Source organism: Rhea americana, unplaced genomic scaffold (genome assembly GCF_003343005.1).
Source record: "Rhea americana isolate MKP2758 unplaced genomic scaffold, rheAme1 scaffold_57, whole genome shotgun sequence".
Classification (NCBI taxonomy): Eukaryota; Metazoa; Chordata; class Aves; order Rheiformes; family Rheidae; genus Rhea; species Rhea americana.
In genome coordinates, this window is record NW_028186723.1 from 315,062 (window position 1) to 333,650 (window position 18,589).

At 43.3% G+C, this 18,589-nt stretch overlaps 2 protein-coding genes across 2 annotated transcripts in view; both read left to right on the forward strand.

Annotated features, from left to right (window-relative positions):
* Nucleotides 1-2,168, forward strand: part of RBM20 (RNA binding motif protein 20) — a 65,914-nt gene extending 63,746 nt beyond the window's left edge. The window contains exon 15 of the mRNA XM_085319113.1: nt 1,943-2,168. Coding sequence (XP_085175239.1) covers nt 1,943-2,050 — 108 coding nt within the window. The 3' untranslated portion in view covers nt 2,051-2,168. The remainder of the gene's footprint in view (nt 1-1,942) is intronic.
* Nucleotides 2,169-16,354: 14,186 nt separating this feature from the next.
* Nucleotides 16,355-18,589, forward strand: part of PDCD4 (programmed cell death 4) — a 19,779-nt gene continuing 17,544 nt past the window's right edge. Inside the window, exon 1 of the mRNA XM_085319107.1 lies at nt 16,355-16,481. The gene's annotated coding sequence lies outside the window, so the exon portion shown is untranslated. The remainder of the gene's footprint in view (nt 16,482-18,589) is intronic.

Consider the following 18,589-nt stretch of genomic DNA (forward strand, 5'->3'; position numbering starts at 1 on the left):
ATGTCTACATGACAAATATCATTGTCCAGTGACAATAACATTGTCCCAGGTGCTCTCATGGCTATGTGTTTTTGTGTTTGATTTGCTACAAGCTGTCTTTCACATTATCTCCTTGGAAGCACATCCAAAATATAARGCCAGACTTTGGAATTTTATGCAAATTGAAAAATTTATTTACCAGATTTCTTCCAAAAGTCTCATTTCTATAAAGATGAGTATTTTATCTTGAAGTAGAACAGACAGCTTCATCTGTGTATGGTGCCTCCTGAAGAAAAACAATCACTGGAAAAAAACTTCAACTGTTTCTTCACCAGCCTGGTAGACTTTTGCAATTTTCCATTCTCTTCAGTGAAACAAATAATTTCCCAGGAGGCATTTCTATCTACAGATCCACTGCATTTTCAGTGTCCAAAAAAAGATCCATCATTTGGCCATCCCTCCCACCACTACTACAAAAACCTTTCAGATTCATCTAAAGGTGGTGGCAAAACCCTCTATTATCTTTAAAAAAGCTTAATCTTATTTTGGTGGGTAATTATTAAAAAAACAAAAAGCATGGGTTATCTGATCCAGTGACAAGTGTTAGTGATTTATTACAGTTCACRGAGTACAGAACACTCCTCCCAACCTTTACAGTTTTTATGTCTCTGTATGCAGCAGTAACATTTACTCTGGCCTTCAGCCATGTGGAGTTTTGTACTCTAGGATCAAGATTAAGAGTTGTGTAATTTCCATAGTCAAATCTCTCTGTTCAGAGTAACAAGGGTGTAGYCATCATTTTGTCACAGGTATGCCTACCCAATACCTTTCTGAGTCCCTTCCATATGCACCTCTTACCTCCAAAACTCAGATTTACCTGAGACGACCTGGCAGTCCTAGCACACCAAGAAAGGCCCTAGTTTCTTTACACCTGTTTCTCATTCCACCTCTTCCAAACGGATGCCAAAGAGTAAACTTCACTTGGAGGAGTTCTGCAACTAGACAGTGTTTTGCAGTGACTTGAGATGGCCTTTTCAAAGTAAACCAGAATGCTTAAACAGTGGGAAAGGAGAGTTTTAGGGTCTAGTAACCCTCAGGTCAGTTATTCTTGCATGTGATGTGTATCTGTAACAGTGGGTATAGGTCATTAATAAGGCATCCTTATATGGGTATTTCCTATGAGTCTCTCTAGACTAGGTGCTGGTGAAGAAGCTTCTTTCCAYGCCGTTTCTATGTCAGTTGACCTTGAATAAACAGTTTGTGCACCATTTTCAGACATGCATCAGTTCGTCTTCCATTTTATGTGCACCTGTGCCAACTAAGAATACTGCCAGAAGGTTCAAGGCCTCACTGGCCACTTCTGTATTTTCAAATCACCCTTGCTATTTAGAGCTCTGAAATGCTTTATCTTAAAGCAACACAATATATGTAAATACTCAAGGCAGATTGCTAAATTGTGTTAATTATTACTGAGTTTGATTTACCTTAAAAAGCTAACATGCACACGATGTATGTCTGAAAACGTAATGTATATGCTTTAAATTACGACTCAGAAACTCCATCTACGCTACCACACCAGTTTTATCCTAGCGTAATCCAATTGACTTACTAGTGTTAGTCCTTGCCCTATAGTGTATGGGAGTAGTAAGTAGTCAGTTTATGTTTGCCAGGAGAAAAGGCAAGGTCTAGCTACGCAGACTGATGAGGAATCACGGTCATGGTCCTCCTGGTTCTGTCCTCAGTTCCCCATATGGCACAGGGTTAACCACTGAACTTCTTAGGCTCTCCGTGTATTAGTTTGCCTGACACAGTTATGTTACCTGGCTTGAACTTTCACCAAAATGGGGCTTCTATGTGTTTTCTTCCCCTGTGAGGTGCTAAGAGAGTGTAAGAGCTCTGAATTTATCCTGTGTTGAGTTTCTTCAGCTTTTGTACAGATACTTTGTTTTTGATGTAATTGCAGAAGTATCTATCCCAGCTTGCGGAAGAGAGCCTGCAAATGAATGAAGGCAGCAGTCTGCACCAGGATGATGCTGGAATTGTTCCTCACTTTGAGAAGAAAAAACTATGATGTGGATGAAATGGAAGAGCTATAATGAGTGAATGCTGATACTTTTTTTTTATTTCTATGATCTAACTGTYAATTTGCACTGTACAGAGGAGGGGAAATAAAGAGCATCTTCCGTGCATCTATGCCCAGAGTGCCATTAAAAACCAAAATGCCTGAAACAGTTTCCCACGGTGAAGAGATGCTGGCATATGTATAACAAGTGGAGCAATTCTTTCTCACACTGTGAGCTGGGAGTGGTTTCCTAGATTAAATCAGAATTCTCAGGGATTCTTAAAGTTTTAATTCTGATGTAACACGTCAGATCAGGCAGAGTATTTAGAAGGATGCAGCATCTAGTGCACATTGGAAGGAAAGGAAATGTGACTATAAATAGTCTTTAATGTTGCTTAAAATATTKTCAGACACTCATTACCCCAATGATAAAGAGAATTTGCATAGGACAACTAAAACCATTGTGCTAAAAATAATCAGTAGTTGGCATAATATAAACCCCATTGGCATTCATTTCCATGTATCTTAGAGCCTGGAGAAATGATAAGTCTCTGTGTCACTGGGCATTGACTGCACTTCATGTTAGATGAATGCAGAGGGAGCCACAGTCTCTGTCCCAGAGAGCTCATAGCCTGAACCCAGCACAGCGCAAACAGTTCACATGCTGTGCTGGCAGCTAACCTGCTCCGGTTCTCAACATTTTCTGTGGTGTGACCAAGATGTTCTCCATTTGTCCTTGTGTTTAGAACTCTTCTTGATCATTTTAGAGGCTGCTAACTTTGAGTGTTACAGACTTGAAACTCCCACAACAGGCTTTTAAAGCGTCACGTGTTTGGACCATGTTACTTGTACACATATTTAGTCAAGATGCTTGCTTTTGGGGTCATCTTGATTTTTTTTTTCAAACTTGTTTTTCCTCAATTTGGCAACCTTGAATTTTCCTGGTCTGCATGGAAGGATGCCAGACTTTTAATATTGTTTTTGTATTTTACTTCCCTGAATTTTTTAGGCAAATACAACAACTGGTGGCTCACAGAGTACTGCACTGAGAACACAGGATGCAGCAGCAGCTCTGGCATTATTATGAGCTATTGTTTCTGCACAGTTGTTGCTTAGTATTTTGCAAAGTCCCTTTGAAATGCACTGAACAAGTTTCTGGTTCACTTCAATAGGGCTTTGTGTAGTAAAGTGAATATGTGTGCAAACCATTGCCAGAATTGATCCTGGAGTTACACTTGTATAAAATGCACCACGCAATCTAGACAGATGGGGATTTGCAGACTTTTTTTTATTCTTTGCCTGACTCTAATATTCATCACAGTATGCCCTGCACAAACGGAACTAGTGTTAGATGTCCTATTTAGATGTTGTGTGGAGAAAATAGTTTTCCAGGAGATTCTTGCCATTTGTAAGAATGACATGGGTGTCAAAAAATATTGCACATAGACTAAATTGCCAAAATTGCTTTCACCAAAGTATTTGATCCATTATTACCTGTGCCAGCAGTCATACTCTTTTTCTGCAATACCTCTTAGTCAAGCAGTGTCTCCCCTGGGTGCCTAGTGTTGTTGTGTTAAGCTGTTGTGATTCGTGGCCTGTGTTTTCCATTCATTTTTACTAGAGGTGGGTTCAGATGTCATAGCTGGAATTCTTATTTCTCACAAGTTCATGGATTCTTTGCATCCCAAATTCAGACATGGCCCGTTTGAAAGAAAGGGGGAATTGAAAAACATTACAGCATAAATCCTCCTTTGTCCAGACTTGAAATAAGTTAAAATTTGGGCCCATTAACAGCTTTTTTTCATTTTCCCTAAGTAAAAAAATATTGCAAAACAAATTATTTTTCCTTCAAGGGCTGGGTTTCTCTATGACTGTTTTTCATGTTGCAGTGAAAATTGGATACAAAGCAAGAGCTTGTATGGCAAGGTATAAGATTATGAAAATGGCAGTAAAGATTGTGCAATTGTCTTTTGAAGCACAGCTCTCAAGGTGGGCATGTATCATCTGAACATGAAGTTCCCTTCCCACCTGTCAGCACAATCTGAGCTTAAGGGAAAGAAATCACTCCGAATGCAAGCATCCTATCTTTGAAACCTACCATGCTATCAGACTGGGTCTTTCACTTGCCTAATGGGAGCTTGTTAGACCACGTGGTTAAGCTTAATTGGATCTGAGACATGGCAGACTATATCAAAGTCATATGCCTCCAGCAACTTTATCCCCAGGTAACCTCAAGTGAGAAAAGTATCATCACTGTTATTATTCTTTATTTGTATTTCAGTAGAAGCTATGGGTCCACTGCCTTTATTATAGGCACAGCATAGCACAAATCCACAACAAAGACTTTCCTAGACCAAAAAGCTTTTAGAAAACAGGCACAGGTGGATACAAGCAGGCAGGGAAAACAATAGGTAACCATGAGATTTTGACTGGCAGCAGCAGAATTATTAAAAGGAGTGTTTGCCCAGGGGATTTAAGGGAGATGATTCAACCTACTTCCCTCCTCCTCAAATTCTGACACCAAGTTCACTCCTATCATTCACAACTTGCATATTTAGCCTCCTCTTTTTCTTGACCAGTTGCATTAYACATGCAAAAATCTCTTCTTTGCAATGTGGGCCTTGGCACCCTACAGACCGTGGATGAGATGTGATCACCTCTTTTTCAGCCTCTACCTTGGTGTCCAAAAGCTGGAGTCTAGACCGAGGCTTGCCAGGAATTGTCGAGGCCTCAGATATCTTTTTTGAGTCATTGGTCCCTTGCTTGCTACTCAGGAAGCTGCAGGCTCCAAGTGGCATCTCTTCTGTATGTAGAGTCCTCTTCTGGAAGCAACTGACACAAGTGGGTGATGCAGGTGCAGTGCCCAGCCCCATAAATGTGATCAAATCCAGACATTTGTAGAGGAGATTTGGATTTTCCATTCCTTTGCGATCTTTCCTGGCATGACAACATTCTGCAAAATGTTGGGTATAGCCACAAAAGCAGCACTTCTGAGAAGGTGTCTTCTCCTCTTAAAATCCAACATTTTAAAGCAGTTAAAAGCAATTCCAAGTCTTGACCATCTCCTAACAATCCCTATGGTCTGTTTTCAGCCTGATGCACTTTGATATCTCAGAGGAAATCTCCTTTCCCGCCTCCAACAGGCCATCATGCAATACTGACAGGCATTCAACTCCTCAACTTCTTTTTACTACCTATTCTGCTGAGAAAGAACACCACTGTAGGCAGCCACTTAACTTTCTCAGCTTGTGTAAAAATGCATTGTTTCTTTCAATTTACTACTTTCAAAATCTTTACTTTTCCAAGTTGGCATAATTCATCATCACTATAATATATGCAGTTTATTTATATATATACATATATATATATATACATACAGATTTTTATATATAGCACAAAGCAGGCTCAGGTCTAGCCAGAAAAACATTGATATTTTAAAAAGAGCTTCCTTAATATATACAAACCATTTCAATACATCTCAACCAAAGATTGCACTTTTTGAATAGGAACTATTGTTTTTCATCTGTGTAAAATCTATATTGATCTCAAATAGTCTTTAATGTCAATTTGCAAATTATTTTCTTTGAGGTAAAAAAAACAAAAAACAAACAAAAAAACACTTGCCCCATAAAATTTGACAAAGTTTCATATTAGCTTTAACACTGAATTAGTGTTAGGCTGGTTACATTCAGGGTTTTTCTATTCTCTGAGGATTAAGGCTGTGATTGTTGAATTATACTTGAACTGGACCAGATATACTATTTATTGAGCTTACATGATCTCATTAATTTAAGTTTTGGCTTGTAAACAGCTGGAATTTGTAGTACTTGTTTAATTATRTAGGACCTGTCACCAGTATTAACTGATCTGTATAACTAATTGCAAAGTGTTTCAATTTATGTTTCTAAAAAAGAAAGATTTTAATAAAGAGAATTATAAAGCATATTTATTGGCAGGCGATTGTCCCAGCTACAACATGCTTCTAGCTTTCCAGGGGAGCTATTAAAAAACAAAACAAATAAAAGATAGTTTGGGGGGTAAGATGAATGCAGGGGACCAAAATATTTGTTTTTAAATATAACTTCTAAAAGTTGTGATTCTTACCACATAATTCCTGCAAGGGTGATTGCAGTCTTCTGGTACAGAAGCTGAAGTGAAAGCAGTCAGCATTTCACTCTGTAATTATTAATAATTGTTCCTACCCACTCCTGTCCCTCTGCATATATCCCCATTTCCCTTTTCTGTCTGTTTCCAAGCGTATTGGGTAAGCTGTTGGTCCCCACTGGTTCTTCTCTGTCTCCATCTAGATTTTCTTTTCATCTTTCTGAAACCGCCATAAATTATTAGCAAAATTATTGTACCCAGCAGAGTCAAGCACCCCTTCCCCATCAGACCTCAGCCTGAGTTCTCCTGTTTGTCCGCATGCACCCCTTCCCCCCTCTCCCTTGCCTGGCCCGACATGCTCTCCCTTGATCTTTGCTGATCTTTTCGTCAGATCATCCTCCCTGCTTCCCTCCTGGCTTCCTCACCGGCAGTCCTTTCCTCCGSCTTACCTAAAACACTAGTAGTTGGAGCTCCCTACGATGAATACCCAGCCCCCGGTAGGGCGATGTAAAGAAGGATCTTCATTAAATATGTAAAGAATRAGGACCAAAGCGGAGAGGAAACTTAGCCACAAGCTTTGATGAAGCCTCCCAGCGGGAAACGCTAGGAGGAAAACTGCAACGAGCAGACTGGTGCGGGCAGGACAGAAAGGGGAGAGGAGGTAGCTCTGCCCTCTCCCGGACAGCAGGTTGTCCCCCGAGCTCGCTGCGGGCGCTGCGCCGCTCTGGCGTGGGAAGGAAGAGCCCGAAAGGGTGTAAAAGAAGAAGAGAGCTTGACTTTCAGGCCTGGCTCCTGTGTTTTCAGCACCGCGATGTCAGCTAGTGTAAACATGAGCCTGGCAAGCAAAAGACTTCTGTCAGTCTAGTTTATTTGTCACTGGGTTGGCACTAACTACACTGGCAGTGGAAGTATTTTGCCGATATAATGCGATTTGGCTGGCCGAATACTTCTGCAAAGGCTTCCAAGTTTAAGCAAGGCCTGAGAGGGCAAAATGAGCTGGTGCAGTGGCCGGATTCCTTCTCGCCCGTGAGAGCCGCCGTGGTCGGAGGAACAGCCCTGTCGCCGCTAGAAATGAGTGAGCTCACGGCTTTCCGTGTTCCCCGCGGCGCTCCCGGTAGCCGTGGCTGCCCGGGAGGCTCAGGGGCAGCTCCGTCTGCCTCACTGCAGGCAGCAGCTCCAGAAACGGCTCCCGAGCTGTGCTGCGGCCTGGCAGCTGGAAACGTGGAAATCCAACTCCAGGTATGSAAACTAGTGACAGCAAGGTCAAGTCTGGGAAGAAGGTGAGAGCATGTTTTGGWACAAGGGAGGGGAAAGGCCACCATCAAGGATACCATGAGCTGAGGGACTAAAAGCCTCATCATCCCTCACTGAATGCCTGGGGAAATGAGTCACAGGCAAAGAAAAATGGAACTCATGTTTTCTRACTCCTCAGGTTTTTAAATCCATGCTTTAGCCTCTTTTAAGTAAGTGTTTTGCAGCTGAGGTGCACATGTAATGTATTTTAAGCACAAATGGTTTCAGTTCTTCTGCCCCAGATGTTGTGAAACCTTCACGTGTGATTTTGATATGATCTCATTGCAGCTAGGAATCTGTCTTGCTCTAAAAATTAGGAAAATTAATAAGTGTTACCTTCGCATCATATATCCATAATAAAAAAAAATCCAAATTGTGGTGTTCAAAGTATAATGAGCTTTCCAGTAAGGATTTTGCCATGCTAAATTTTCTTGACAGAAAGGGGAAGCTCTCAGGTTTGAAAGACTTCAAAAGTCTTCAAAAGTTCACTTCAAAAGTGAACACAAGTCCATATCCAAATACCAACTTTGCTATTTTACATAAAGCTCTGCCTGACCTTTTCTGGTAGCCAGGTTATCAGCTAGTGATCCTGTCTGATCTGGCACTGCAAGCAAGGTCAAGCMTGTCCAAAAATGAGATGCCCATGGGAAAGGTGACCAGCGAGGCCAGGAAACTAGAGACGGTGCTGTCTCCTCTGAAGCAATGCTGTGGAGGTGCTTGGCTGGCAGCTCAGCTGATCTAACACAAACCAGGCTGGGCTGACGGGAGGCTCATTTCAGCATGCCCTGGTTGACGCTGCTGCAAACGTGGTTACGGACGGCTGGASCAATCTCGTTTTGACAGGAGGTAAAGGTGGGATCTGGGTTAGCTAGCCTGGCCAAGGGGGGCTATCTGCAAATCRGCTTCCTTTCATCTCCTTTTTAGTGTTGACTCCACAGCGTTTGTCCAGGTGGCAGTGAAGGGTTGCCTGAAAGAACAGGCTTGACTTTGCTTACTTCTTTATGCCTGTCTCCCCCAATTTCTCCTTATCTGTGGCAGTATGTGGAGCGTTCCTCCTGTGATGCAATGCTGCAACTTTACGCCATGGGAATACACGGTATTGGAAAAAAAGATCCCCATGTTGTCAAGAACAGCGGGGGATGGACAAGACCCGGGGGTTTTTCATACACCGTCCAGGCAGTCCTGTAGTTGAACTGGGTAGTGCAGTGCTGAAACAAGAAAGGAAATATCCGTAAGAATTAGCCTCCTCACTGCGGTGCAAAACGTTCACATGAGAGCCTGGCCTTACGGGCACGGATGGCAGAAACCCCCGTGTTTCTCTGAAGCTGGGGGCCCATCCCTCCTCACGTGGTATTTCACATGCCCCTTTGCCTGACTTCACTGGCACCAAGGTGATTTACAGCGCTGAAAATTCRCCCCTAATCTCTCTGAAACATGCTGTCTCGTGGTAACATAATATATTCATAGCACCATGGAAACGTGGTGCTTATGAGCTGCTCCCCAGATGATGAAGAGAAACAAGCRGAGGGAGTTTTCATCTCTTTCATCCTCTCTCTCCCCTTTTATGGTTGACACCGCCACGGCCCAGGAGGACCCAGTCAGAAGTCACAGCGGCTGGGAAGCAGGCAGGGGCACTGCTGGGCCAGCAAGGCCCATTTTGTGTGCTATGAAGATGTTTTTCTTAGGGCTCATCTGCACACAATTGCATCAGCCTACTTACAGATGAGATTTTTGAACCAGATACGCAAGCTGATTAAAGTTGATGAGCTCTTGTTTCAGTTTACACCAGGCTTATTCTGATTAAACAACAGTCTGTCAGGAAAATGATTTAACTACCTGAAGAAAACTTACTTTAAACAGAAATAGGTGTGTACATCAGTTTTTAATTAGCTGGTTCAAATTTGAACAAGTGAATTGCTCATAGTGGGCATGTCCAGAAGCTTTTCGAGAACTGGAGAGTTCCCCAGAGCAGGCTGAATCAAGCCCATTAAATGTTTAAATAATTGCCAGGGAGAATTGCTAAGACCGTAAGTGTTAGCAGGACAACCTTGGGTTGGGAGGCAGCTTTCCTATCTTGATTTCTTCCCAGAGCCTCAGAAACCAAGGTTTCCAATCATAAGCTGTCTTTCCCTTATTCCTGAGACTTGTTTGAGCACATGTATATTAGTTCCACCTTCTTTAAACTCAGTCTTTGTGTCTTTAGAGGGCACAGGAAGCCTGCTTTGTTTGTGGGCTTCTACTTCGGCTTGGCTGTGTTTGCACTGCAGCTAGTTTATCTTTGGCAGATAGCAACGTGTTCTTGGCAGCAAACTTTCACCTTGACCTCAGGGGGCGTTGCCACGCAATGTTTTGCACACCTGTGATGGGAAATCAGAAAAAATTTGCCTGTTTGTATCACTGCTGAGAGGTTAAAACTGGTTTCCCAACAGCGCTATTGGTGAGTGCTTGATCTTAATAGACCTCCTGACTCCCAAGACCTGGGCATGTTGAAAGGCAGCATGTGTGCGTGTGTGTGTGCATGTGCATGCTTGAGCAAAACTTGCACTGCCTTGCATGTATTTTATCATTAAGCAGCTGGCAATATCTGACATACCTCACCAGCACTACAATCCTTACAATTACAATAATTAATTTTTTGGTGTGTGCCCAGGTTGAATTTCTAACCTCTTTACTTACTCTGTTCACTCCTCCTTCCCCTCACACTGTACCTATAGATACCAACTATGGTGGTAAGCTTGCTGATCCAGACAGCGGGTGCACTGGGACATATAAGGGGCTGTTTGCCAGATGTGCCCATGCCAGAAAGTGCAGGGTCTCTGGGAACAAGGCAGACCCCAAACAGGCATTAAGATTAATGCTGCTCTTTGAGTTGTCATAGGTTGCTAAAACAATCTTTTCCTGCAGCTTTTCTCCTGTCAGCATTTCCAGAGCTCCAACGCACTGCAGCTGCTATTGTTATGGAGGGACTCACGAATGTCTGCAAAGTTCAGAGACATACTGGCAACCCCAAGCATTGAAAAGACAGGAGTCAGCTCAAGCCCTGCTCCGTTTCCCAAGAAGTAGTTTGCCAACTATTTCTTTTCCCAACTTTTTTTTTTTTTTTTTAAAGTCAGTGAATTTTGGGATGTCTTTATTCACCCTCCCAGTTTTTCAGCATTTAGATTGCACTAGTTTAATGTTTTCAAATCTTTCAACCTTGAGGGCTAGGAACATACTTTGTTTATAAATGAAAGCTACAATTCCCTTGTTCTGAGGATCCGCGATTTTATGATATAATTCCCCAAAGCACAAAAGTCCTGATAAAAATCACAGATATTGCCAGCAGTGCACAGAGCATCCTCTGTTTTGGAAGAGGAGGCGTTGGACTGCAGTCAGCTGCAGGCACCAGCTCTAGCTACTGTTCTTTTAGTGAGTCAAGTAAAAATAAYATCATGGTTAAACACAAGCTCTCCAAGCCTAACTAAAGATGACAACCTCATCTCTTTCTAGCTGCAGTGCTACACAAAAGAGCTCCCTTTGTAATCCTCCAGATTAATTTTCACATTCAAGGTTTTTGCCCCAGAAGAACCCTACCRTCCTGGGAATGCACTTTTAGGAGTGTAAAGCCCTCCCTGAAAYGCAGAGCTGGCTGGTTCCAGCCAGGCACTTCCTGCGACATGTGTCTACCTGTCTCTGACTGGGAGCACTTTAGCCTAAGTGAGCTTCACTTTTTCTTTCTTTTCTCTTCACTGTTGCTTTAATTACAGCTTCATGCCGTCCTTCACGTAGCCCCCTCAGCTCACATCAGATTCCTATTGTTTGTGTTGTAAACACAGCTGTTTAAAACCCTTCCCCCAAATGCCCCTGCTTTCCAGAAAGCACCTATCTGCCAGCACCAGGTGCCACTCTGAGTTTGCAGCTTTTTGTTGGGTCATAAGCTCAGGTCAGATTCCTGTTTAAACCAGGATGAGATCAAAATGGAGACAAACTCAGGAAAATCCTCCGCTTCAGCAGAGCCTAATGCTCACTGACTGCATGCTTGTGACTTTACAGTGCTCCAGCCTCCCTGAGACTGAAGGGCAATGCAGAGCGGAGCAAATTATTAGTATTATTAAAAATGCTTTGCAATTATATAGTGTCTTTTCATTTAAAGATTTCAAAGCTTTGTAGCACTTGCACAAAGTTACTTATTATCCCTGGCATTTAGCAGAGTCAGGAGCCGAAGGAAAGCAGCTAAGCACCTTCCCTTAGGTCATGCAGTAAGTCGGCGTCAGAGGTGTGAACTCAGCCCTGAACTGCTGACTCTAGGGCTCATCATACCCTAACGCAAGGCCATACCTCTCCTTTTGCTGTGCCAAGCCATCTCCCTCGGGAGTGCTCAGGAAGCAGTCGCCTTGCTCAGAGGGCCAGTACAGCCTGGGCAATGCTCAGGAGGCGCCTGGTACCGCTGCCRGGAAGCTGCTCTGCAGCTCAGAGCAGCACCAGCGATTCCTAAGCCCGTCTTCTCCAAAGGAGCCTGACACAGACAGCAGAGGCGTTGTTGYAGGCTCTGTCACGCTGGAGGTTTTAATCTGCCTTGGCGGATGGCCCYGCACGGCCAAGGCCATGGCAGCCAGCGGCCGCTGCTCACAGGGCAGACCCCTGAGGGCAAGACCTGGTGCAGTCTGCTGTGGGTGCGTTTCTCGCAGCCTCGCAGCCACCAGGCTGAACACCACTGCTTCAGCCCCCAGTTTCCAGCATGCTTCCTCCAGCCCACAGGCTGTATGCACGTGCGAGACTACAAAGATCTTCCTTTACCAGAGACATTTCCAGGGAGTCACTTCAACAYTCACACCACAGAACAAGCTATACAGGGGAGGATCAGGAATGTTTTTGCCTGTATCACTGCAGCCAGACAGTAGAATATGCAGGAATAGCCAGGCTGCTGTTCACTTGCTAGCCAAGTCCCAACAACATGGACGGTGCAGCAACACAGATGCTAGTCCAGGTAGTCCAAGGCTTCCAAGGAACCTAGAGATAYATGCAGGCACCTGCAAGGAAATGAGAAACACATCTCCAGAATGTTATGCTCTTTGGTTGGCTCAGCCAGCTGTGCTGAGATGGATGCACAACGTGCCAAATCGACATGGCTTGCAGCAACAGAGCTAAGAAATTGAAGCCCTTCTGCACTGTCACATCTCTAACTTCCAGTTCGGTTTTGGGACTTTGAGACAGTGTGTCAGCAGGGAGGAAGGCAGGAAGGAGGAAATTGCRTAAGAGAGCAGGAGAGGAGAGCAGATGACAAAGAGAGTGAAGAGAGATGTGTAGACAAAAATCACTATGAGAAGGCCTTGATTGAGTCTCCTGACCCTGCTGAAATAAAACACCTTTTTGAAGAATAACCACAAAAGGTGACCTGCAGAGTTATATTTTTACAGTAATAATTTATTTCTAAAAAGAACAACTAATTACATCTGCTCTGTCATTCTGTTCTGCCTATTTTTACCCTAGAAATATTAGGAAAGTCCACTTCAGTCTTCTCAWTTTTTTTCTGGAAAACTCAAGATCCTTCTGGTTTTCTAATGATAAACCCTACTCAAGCATTATAGCCTTGTGATCAAGGCAGGTGTGATTGACACAGCTTCAGATTTCCAAGGGGTACATTTAAATTAAAAAAAAAGGGGGGGGGGGACTAATCAATGTAGTCAGCTTTCCTTAGGAGCTAGGGGATTTATACACAGAAGAAGATGTCTGAATTGTATTGGGATAAAACTGTAGGACTGGCAATAAACTGCCAATGGCAATAAACTGCCAGTTAATTAAGCCTAAGTTCCCTCTGGATAAAACACAAGCAAGGGGAAAATCTTGAAGGGAGAGGCTGCAGCTGAATCAATTGCAACCTCAGATATGATATTGAGAATAAAAAACAATTAAAAGGAACTGTTTTAAGAAAACAAAATGATCAATCAGTTAAAAAAGCTATATCTCATAAGTCAGGCAGATTTCAATCTTCTAAAGGACAGTAATATGTATGGGAAAATACTTTTCCTGGATACATATAGCTGAAGAAAACAGGGAAAGAAAAGAGAGGTTACTACATAGGAAAGATAGGGTAGAGGCTAGTGTTAAGTATGTGCAAAATCCAAATTCCTACTTTGCCTTAGCTTTCACTGAGGGTAAGGATGTTAATCAGAAGGTTGAAGACGAGAGGGATAATGGGATAGGGATATGGAAACGAGCACAACCAGGATAGAAGCAAATCTCAAGGAACCTTCCTGCATTGCAGGTGGAGGAACAGGATAATCCACATGCCAGAGCTCTGGAAGAACTAGCTCTAATGTCTTTACCAGATCCCTCCATTCAGGGACAGAATAGCAAGCATGGGCCTTATATGTAAGAAGCAAGAAGGAACTGATCTAGACAAGAACAGGCATGAAAATTTCAGCTTAACAGAATATGGAAGGCTTCACAACAAATTGTGAAGGAAAAGATGGTTAAAGAGAGAGAGGTAAATGGCCTGAGATTAAATGGGTTTATCAAATCCATTTATCTTTCTTGGATAAGGTAAATGACTTGCTTAGTGGAGGAAATGGAGTGGATCTCACCTATCTGGACTTTGGTTACATATTTCATGTGGTGCCATGTAGAAAGTTCTTGGGTAAGGGGAGAAGTGATTTAGCACAAGGGTTAAATTCAGTAAAGACCTGTTGTGAGAGCAGTGCAAGAAAGACTTAGGTTAGGTTAGGTTAGGTTAGGTTAGAGGGAAGTTTTAGGGGGAGTGTTGAGAGATCACTCTTGGACATCTAGCACTGTGTTTTTGTAAATGAGCTTGGGACAAATGTTAGTAGAGAACTGGTGAAATTGCTCATGACAGAAAATATGAGGCATCATCACGACAAAGCAGGCCTGAGATGATACACAGAAAAAAAATGGCCAACTGCAAGAGAGAAATCAGTAGAAAGGGAAGGTCAAAGGCACAAATGACCAAATCCTTTGATTAGAGCTGGTTGGCAGCTCACGCTTCAATCACTGAATAACTGAGTTGCCAACAGGGTGGAAACAAGAAAAAAGAAAAATGCAGTCCTAGCACGCAACAGGAAAGGTGCAGACAAGGGCTGTGGTGATGGCTGGGGAATGTAAGGAGAGGCTACTTCGTGGGATTTTGCAAAGTGAACAGAGAGCAACAAGATTTCTYTCTGTAAACACATCATGGAGTCATCTCCCAGGAAGAGAGAGGGAAGAGCTAATCYGGCCAGTGCTGGTACATAAAAAAGGATCAAAAAGAGGTATCAGACATTTTGATTAGAGATTGTTACTAACTGTTTGACTATGTGGTTCAGGAACAAGCCTCCCAATTGTACTCAAAATAYTAAATCACTTTGAGGACGGAACTTGGTAAGTATATAAAAAGGATTACATCACATGGCACCTGTGATAGGAGACCCAGTGGCCCAGAAGTTCCTGCCAGTYCTATGGACATAGGTAAATATTTTGTAACTCTCTGTGAATATAAGTATAGAGGTGTGCTTGTACACACAAAAAAAAACCAGGCACATTATTTATTAATTACATATATATATCACAGGACCTCAGCTTGTCAAACAGTGATCACAAGGCAATAACACACCTTGCTATAATAAATGACTCCCTAAGATTTTCTCCCACAGTAAACGAGGTAAAAAGGACAATTATTCCATGTTAAGACAGTAACGCTAAGACAGTATTACGTGTATCTAATTATTAGCTTTCAAATGAACTCACTGTCTGGAAATCTATACAGCCAAATGAAGTACTCCATTTTCCTGCACATTTGACAAGTTCAGCCCTTTCCAGGAAAATGTCTTTTCAGATGCATGATTGCCTTTTGTTAAAGCACAAATGAACACGACAACCGTAATGCAAAGGAGACATGCTTGTATCAGTTTTACAAAGCAAACCCAATTCTAAACTTTCTGCCAGGTGGGTGTACTCAGAAATATGAAGAGGGAAGGGTTTTTGTGCACAGTCAGTAGCAAGTCTGGGGAAAACAAGCGAGAGACAGGCAGAGAGACGAGCAAGCTGTGGTTTGGGAAAGTTTTTTGTCCAAAGCTGTTTCAGTGAGTGGCACTTCGGTTCTCACATTCAGGCAAACCTCAGCTGATCCCCTTCCATCCCACAGAGATGCCCACCCTCCTCCRGCATCGCACATGCAGGTCTACAGTGCAGCCCAGTACAAAATTCATGGAGGGAACCGCGGCCGGGAAGATGTTCAAAAGCAATTCAAATCACTGAGCATTAAAAAAACAAAGGCAGTTTTCAGGATCCTTTCAACCTGGAGCTGACGCTGATTGATGAGATTGCTGTGCTTGCAGTTCATTTTATGAATGCACCTTGAAGCCAGTTCAGAAGGTGCAAAATAAAAGTACTTTGAAGGAAAAGAAACCAGAAGGCGGCCAAGAGGCAGGAAACTGAACAGAGCAGATTGATTTAACAGATACGATTTTTTTTCTTTTTTTTTCCTTTTTTTTTTTTTTTTTACTGTCTGCATTTTGTGTGGAAATGTATACGACTAGAGGGTAATCAAACAGAACTGCAGAGGTGTCAGGACCACAGATGCTGCCTATCTAAAAGAGAAAGTAAAATGTTGAAAAATCCACGGTGGGGAGTGCAATGGAAATACTCTATGACATTTCTAACCATTTCTCTTTGCTTTTTACTGGTCTCCCCGGTGCTGGAGGTCTGATGACCTAAGAGAGTAACAATAGCTACAGTTCAAATAAACCTTGATGAAAAGCAAAGGCTCGCAGCAAACTGGCCAGGGCAGCCTGGCGACACATGGTGCCTCTAGTGCACAAGATACTGGACGGGGGCGGGGGGGGGCTGCTCCACACGTTTTGGGGAACTTGCCAGTGGATTCCTCCCCTGGGTGTTACGGGAGGGCTTGGCCAGCATGTGAGAAAGGGAGGGGAAAGTGTGAAAACAACCCAGCAGGCTCTAAGGAAGGAAGAAGGCTAGAAAGTGACCCGCTTGCCTGTGTTGAAGCGTTTTGCTCCAGGTGACCAGCGGCACTAGGGGAGGAAGCGCGAGAGGAGCCCGCTCGGCGCAGGTCAGAGCTCTGCGGGCCCTGGCGCGGGTAACCCCAGGCCGCAGGTGTCGGGGAGCCGGGGCAGAGCAGCGCAGCTCGCGCGGGTTGCGCTGAGCTGTGCATCGGCTAGAAGCTCTTGGAAGAGGGGGTTTTTCTAAGAATAATTGAACTTGGCCTGAATGATAWATGGGAGGGGAGGAGGGAAATCGTGCTGTTCTGTTTTTACGAGGAATTTGGTGGTATGTTTGCTATTAATATAGCTGGAAGAGGGAAGGAGAGAGACCRGGAGGGAGCAACTCTGTACAGCTCAGGGACTGATTTGTTTTTTGGCTATGTCCTTTAAATGCTAGAGGTCGTTTTGAGGCTAGAAAGGCACAAAGAGGTGGTATCTTTTATTAGATTGGCTGATAGAGTCATAAAATACAAACAAGCTTTCAGGAACATCGATCCTTTTTCAGGTCACAGTGTTTTAGAAATCAGAAAGCACCTCAGTCAAATCTAGATGAGATTTTCTGTGGCTGATAACCAAGCTGCTAAGAGAAATTTAGCAGAAGAGAGAAAAAACCCTGCAACTTTTTCTTATCCGGAGGTGCACTAGATGGTTCAGGGAATTTCATCTTTTTTTGATTAATGACCCCACTTTTGGGCCTCTGGGAAGTGATCCAGTCCTCAATTTTATCAGAAAATCCTCCAGYGATTTCCCACAGTACTTTAAAATATTTATTAACAATTGGCAGGATGCACAGACGTCATGTTTTGTTGTATACTCTCTTGCGCAGATTCTTTTTACTGTTTCAATCTGGTATCTCTGCCATCTCACCCCTCCTCACTGCAAAATCCCTTTAAGGCTTATCTTCTTTCTTACAGGAGCAAAGTTAATTACATTATATTTGTTAATGGCCAGAATTTACTTTCCAAATTTCAGTAATATCACAGTGATGTTTTGCCTTGCACATACTGATCAGTGGAGGTGCAAAAAGCAAACTGGAAATCAGGTTTTGATTGATGGGAAAACAACATCTTTCTAGGGTGCCTCTAGGTTACATATGAAAATAGTCTTGTATAAACAAGATTAACTTTCCTGACCAGAAAATTTCTGGAACTTAGTGTCTTCATGAACAAGAAAGATTATCTGTTATTTGTCTGATGGAGGAAGTGTTTTTTTCATCTCTAAAATATAGCGGTCAAAGAGGATGGCTGAGTAAAAATATTATGCTGCACGATCTTTTTAATGAGTATCTTTTGTTGTTTTAATTCTTAAACCTGCATATGGCGATGTAGAGCCAGGCCAATAAATGAATTTAGAGGYTCTAATACAAGGAAAATTTGGCTCTTAATTCAGTCGAATCTGCATGGATTCAGAGTAAAATTACAGGGGACTAGTATGTGAAGATACTATAAAAGTCAAGTCATAATGTTTCAACCGAGTGAGATTCTCTTGCTGGTAGCTGAAAAATCCTGCAACGCAGAATTACTAAAGCAGAAATGATCTATGTTTTATTCTGTCATAGCACTGAACTGCTATTGCTTAGGCTCTCAGAAGTGAGAAATTAGAGGGAAAACAAGAGATTAGCTGAGGTTTTAGGGGACACTGCGAATGGGGGCAAAATATTTGACAATTAAATGGCACCATCATTTCTGATCAGGTGTCCTTAGGCAGTGTAGGTAGAATGAAAASGGGAGAGTAGAAAACGTGGAGGGCTTTGGCTGGATATGCGTGGTTCAGCTRCGAACCCTAGACGGGTGCTGTGTTGCAGAGTTTTAGCGATGGAGAAGACCAGCGGCAGCATCCTTTACCTGCCAGCTCCCCTGAAATGCACGAGTCCCGCCTGCCCACTTTGACGCAAAGGCCGTGTCCTCCCGCCGGAGTCCCTGAACTCCTGTCCTGGGACACCCGCTGCTGCACACAGGGGACCGCCACGCGGCTCCTGTGGGAAGAGGGAGCAAGGTCTGAACCCCTCCTATCAGGTCTAGAAGTGGTTTACACGTATGTGCACACACGCTCTGTCCGTGTGCGTGCGTGCGCSTATGTAGGTTGATTCACACACGCAGCCCTCGCCGCCCGCACCCACGCACACACGTCTTCCAGCCTTTTCGCCGCCGAACGTCGCCGCCCGCGCTCCTGCGGG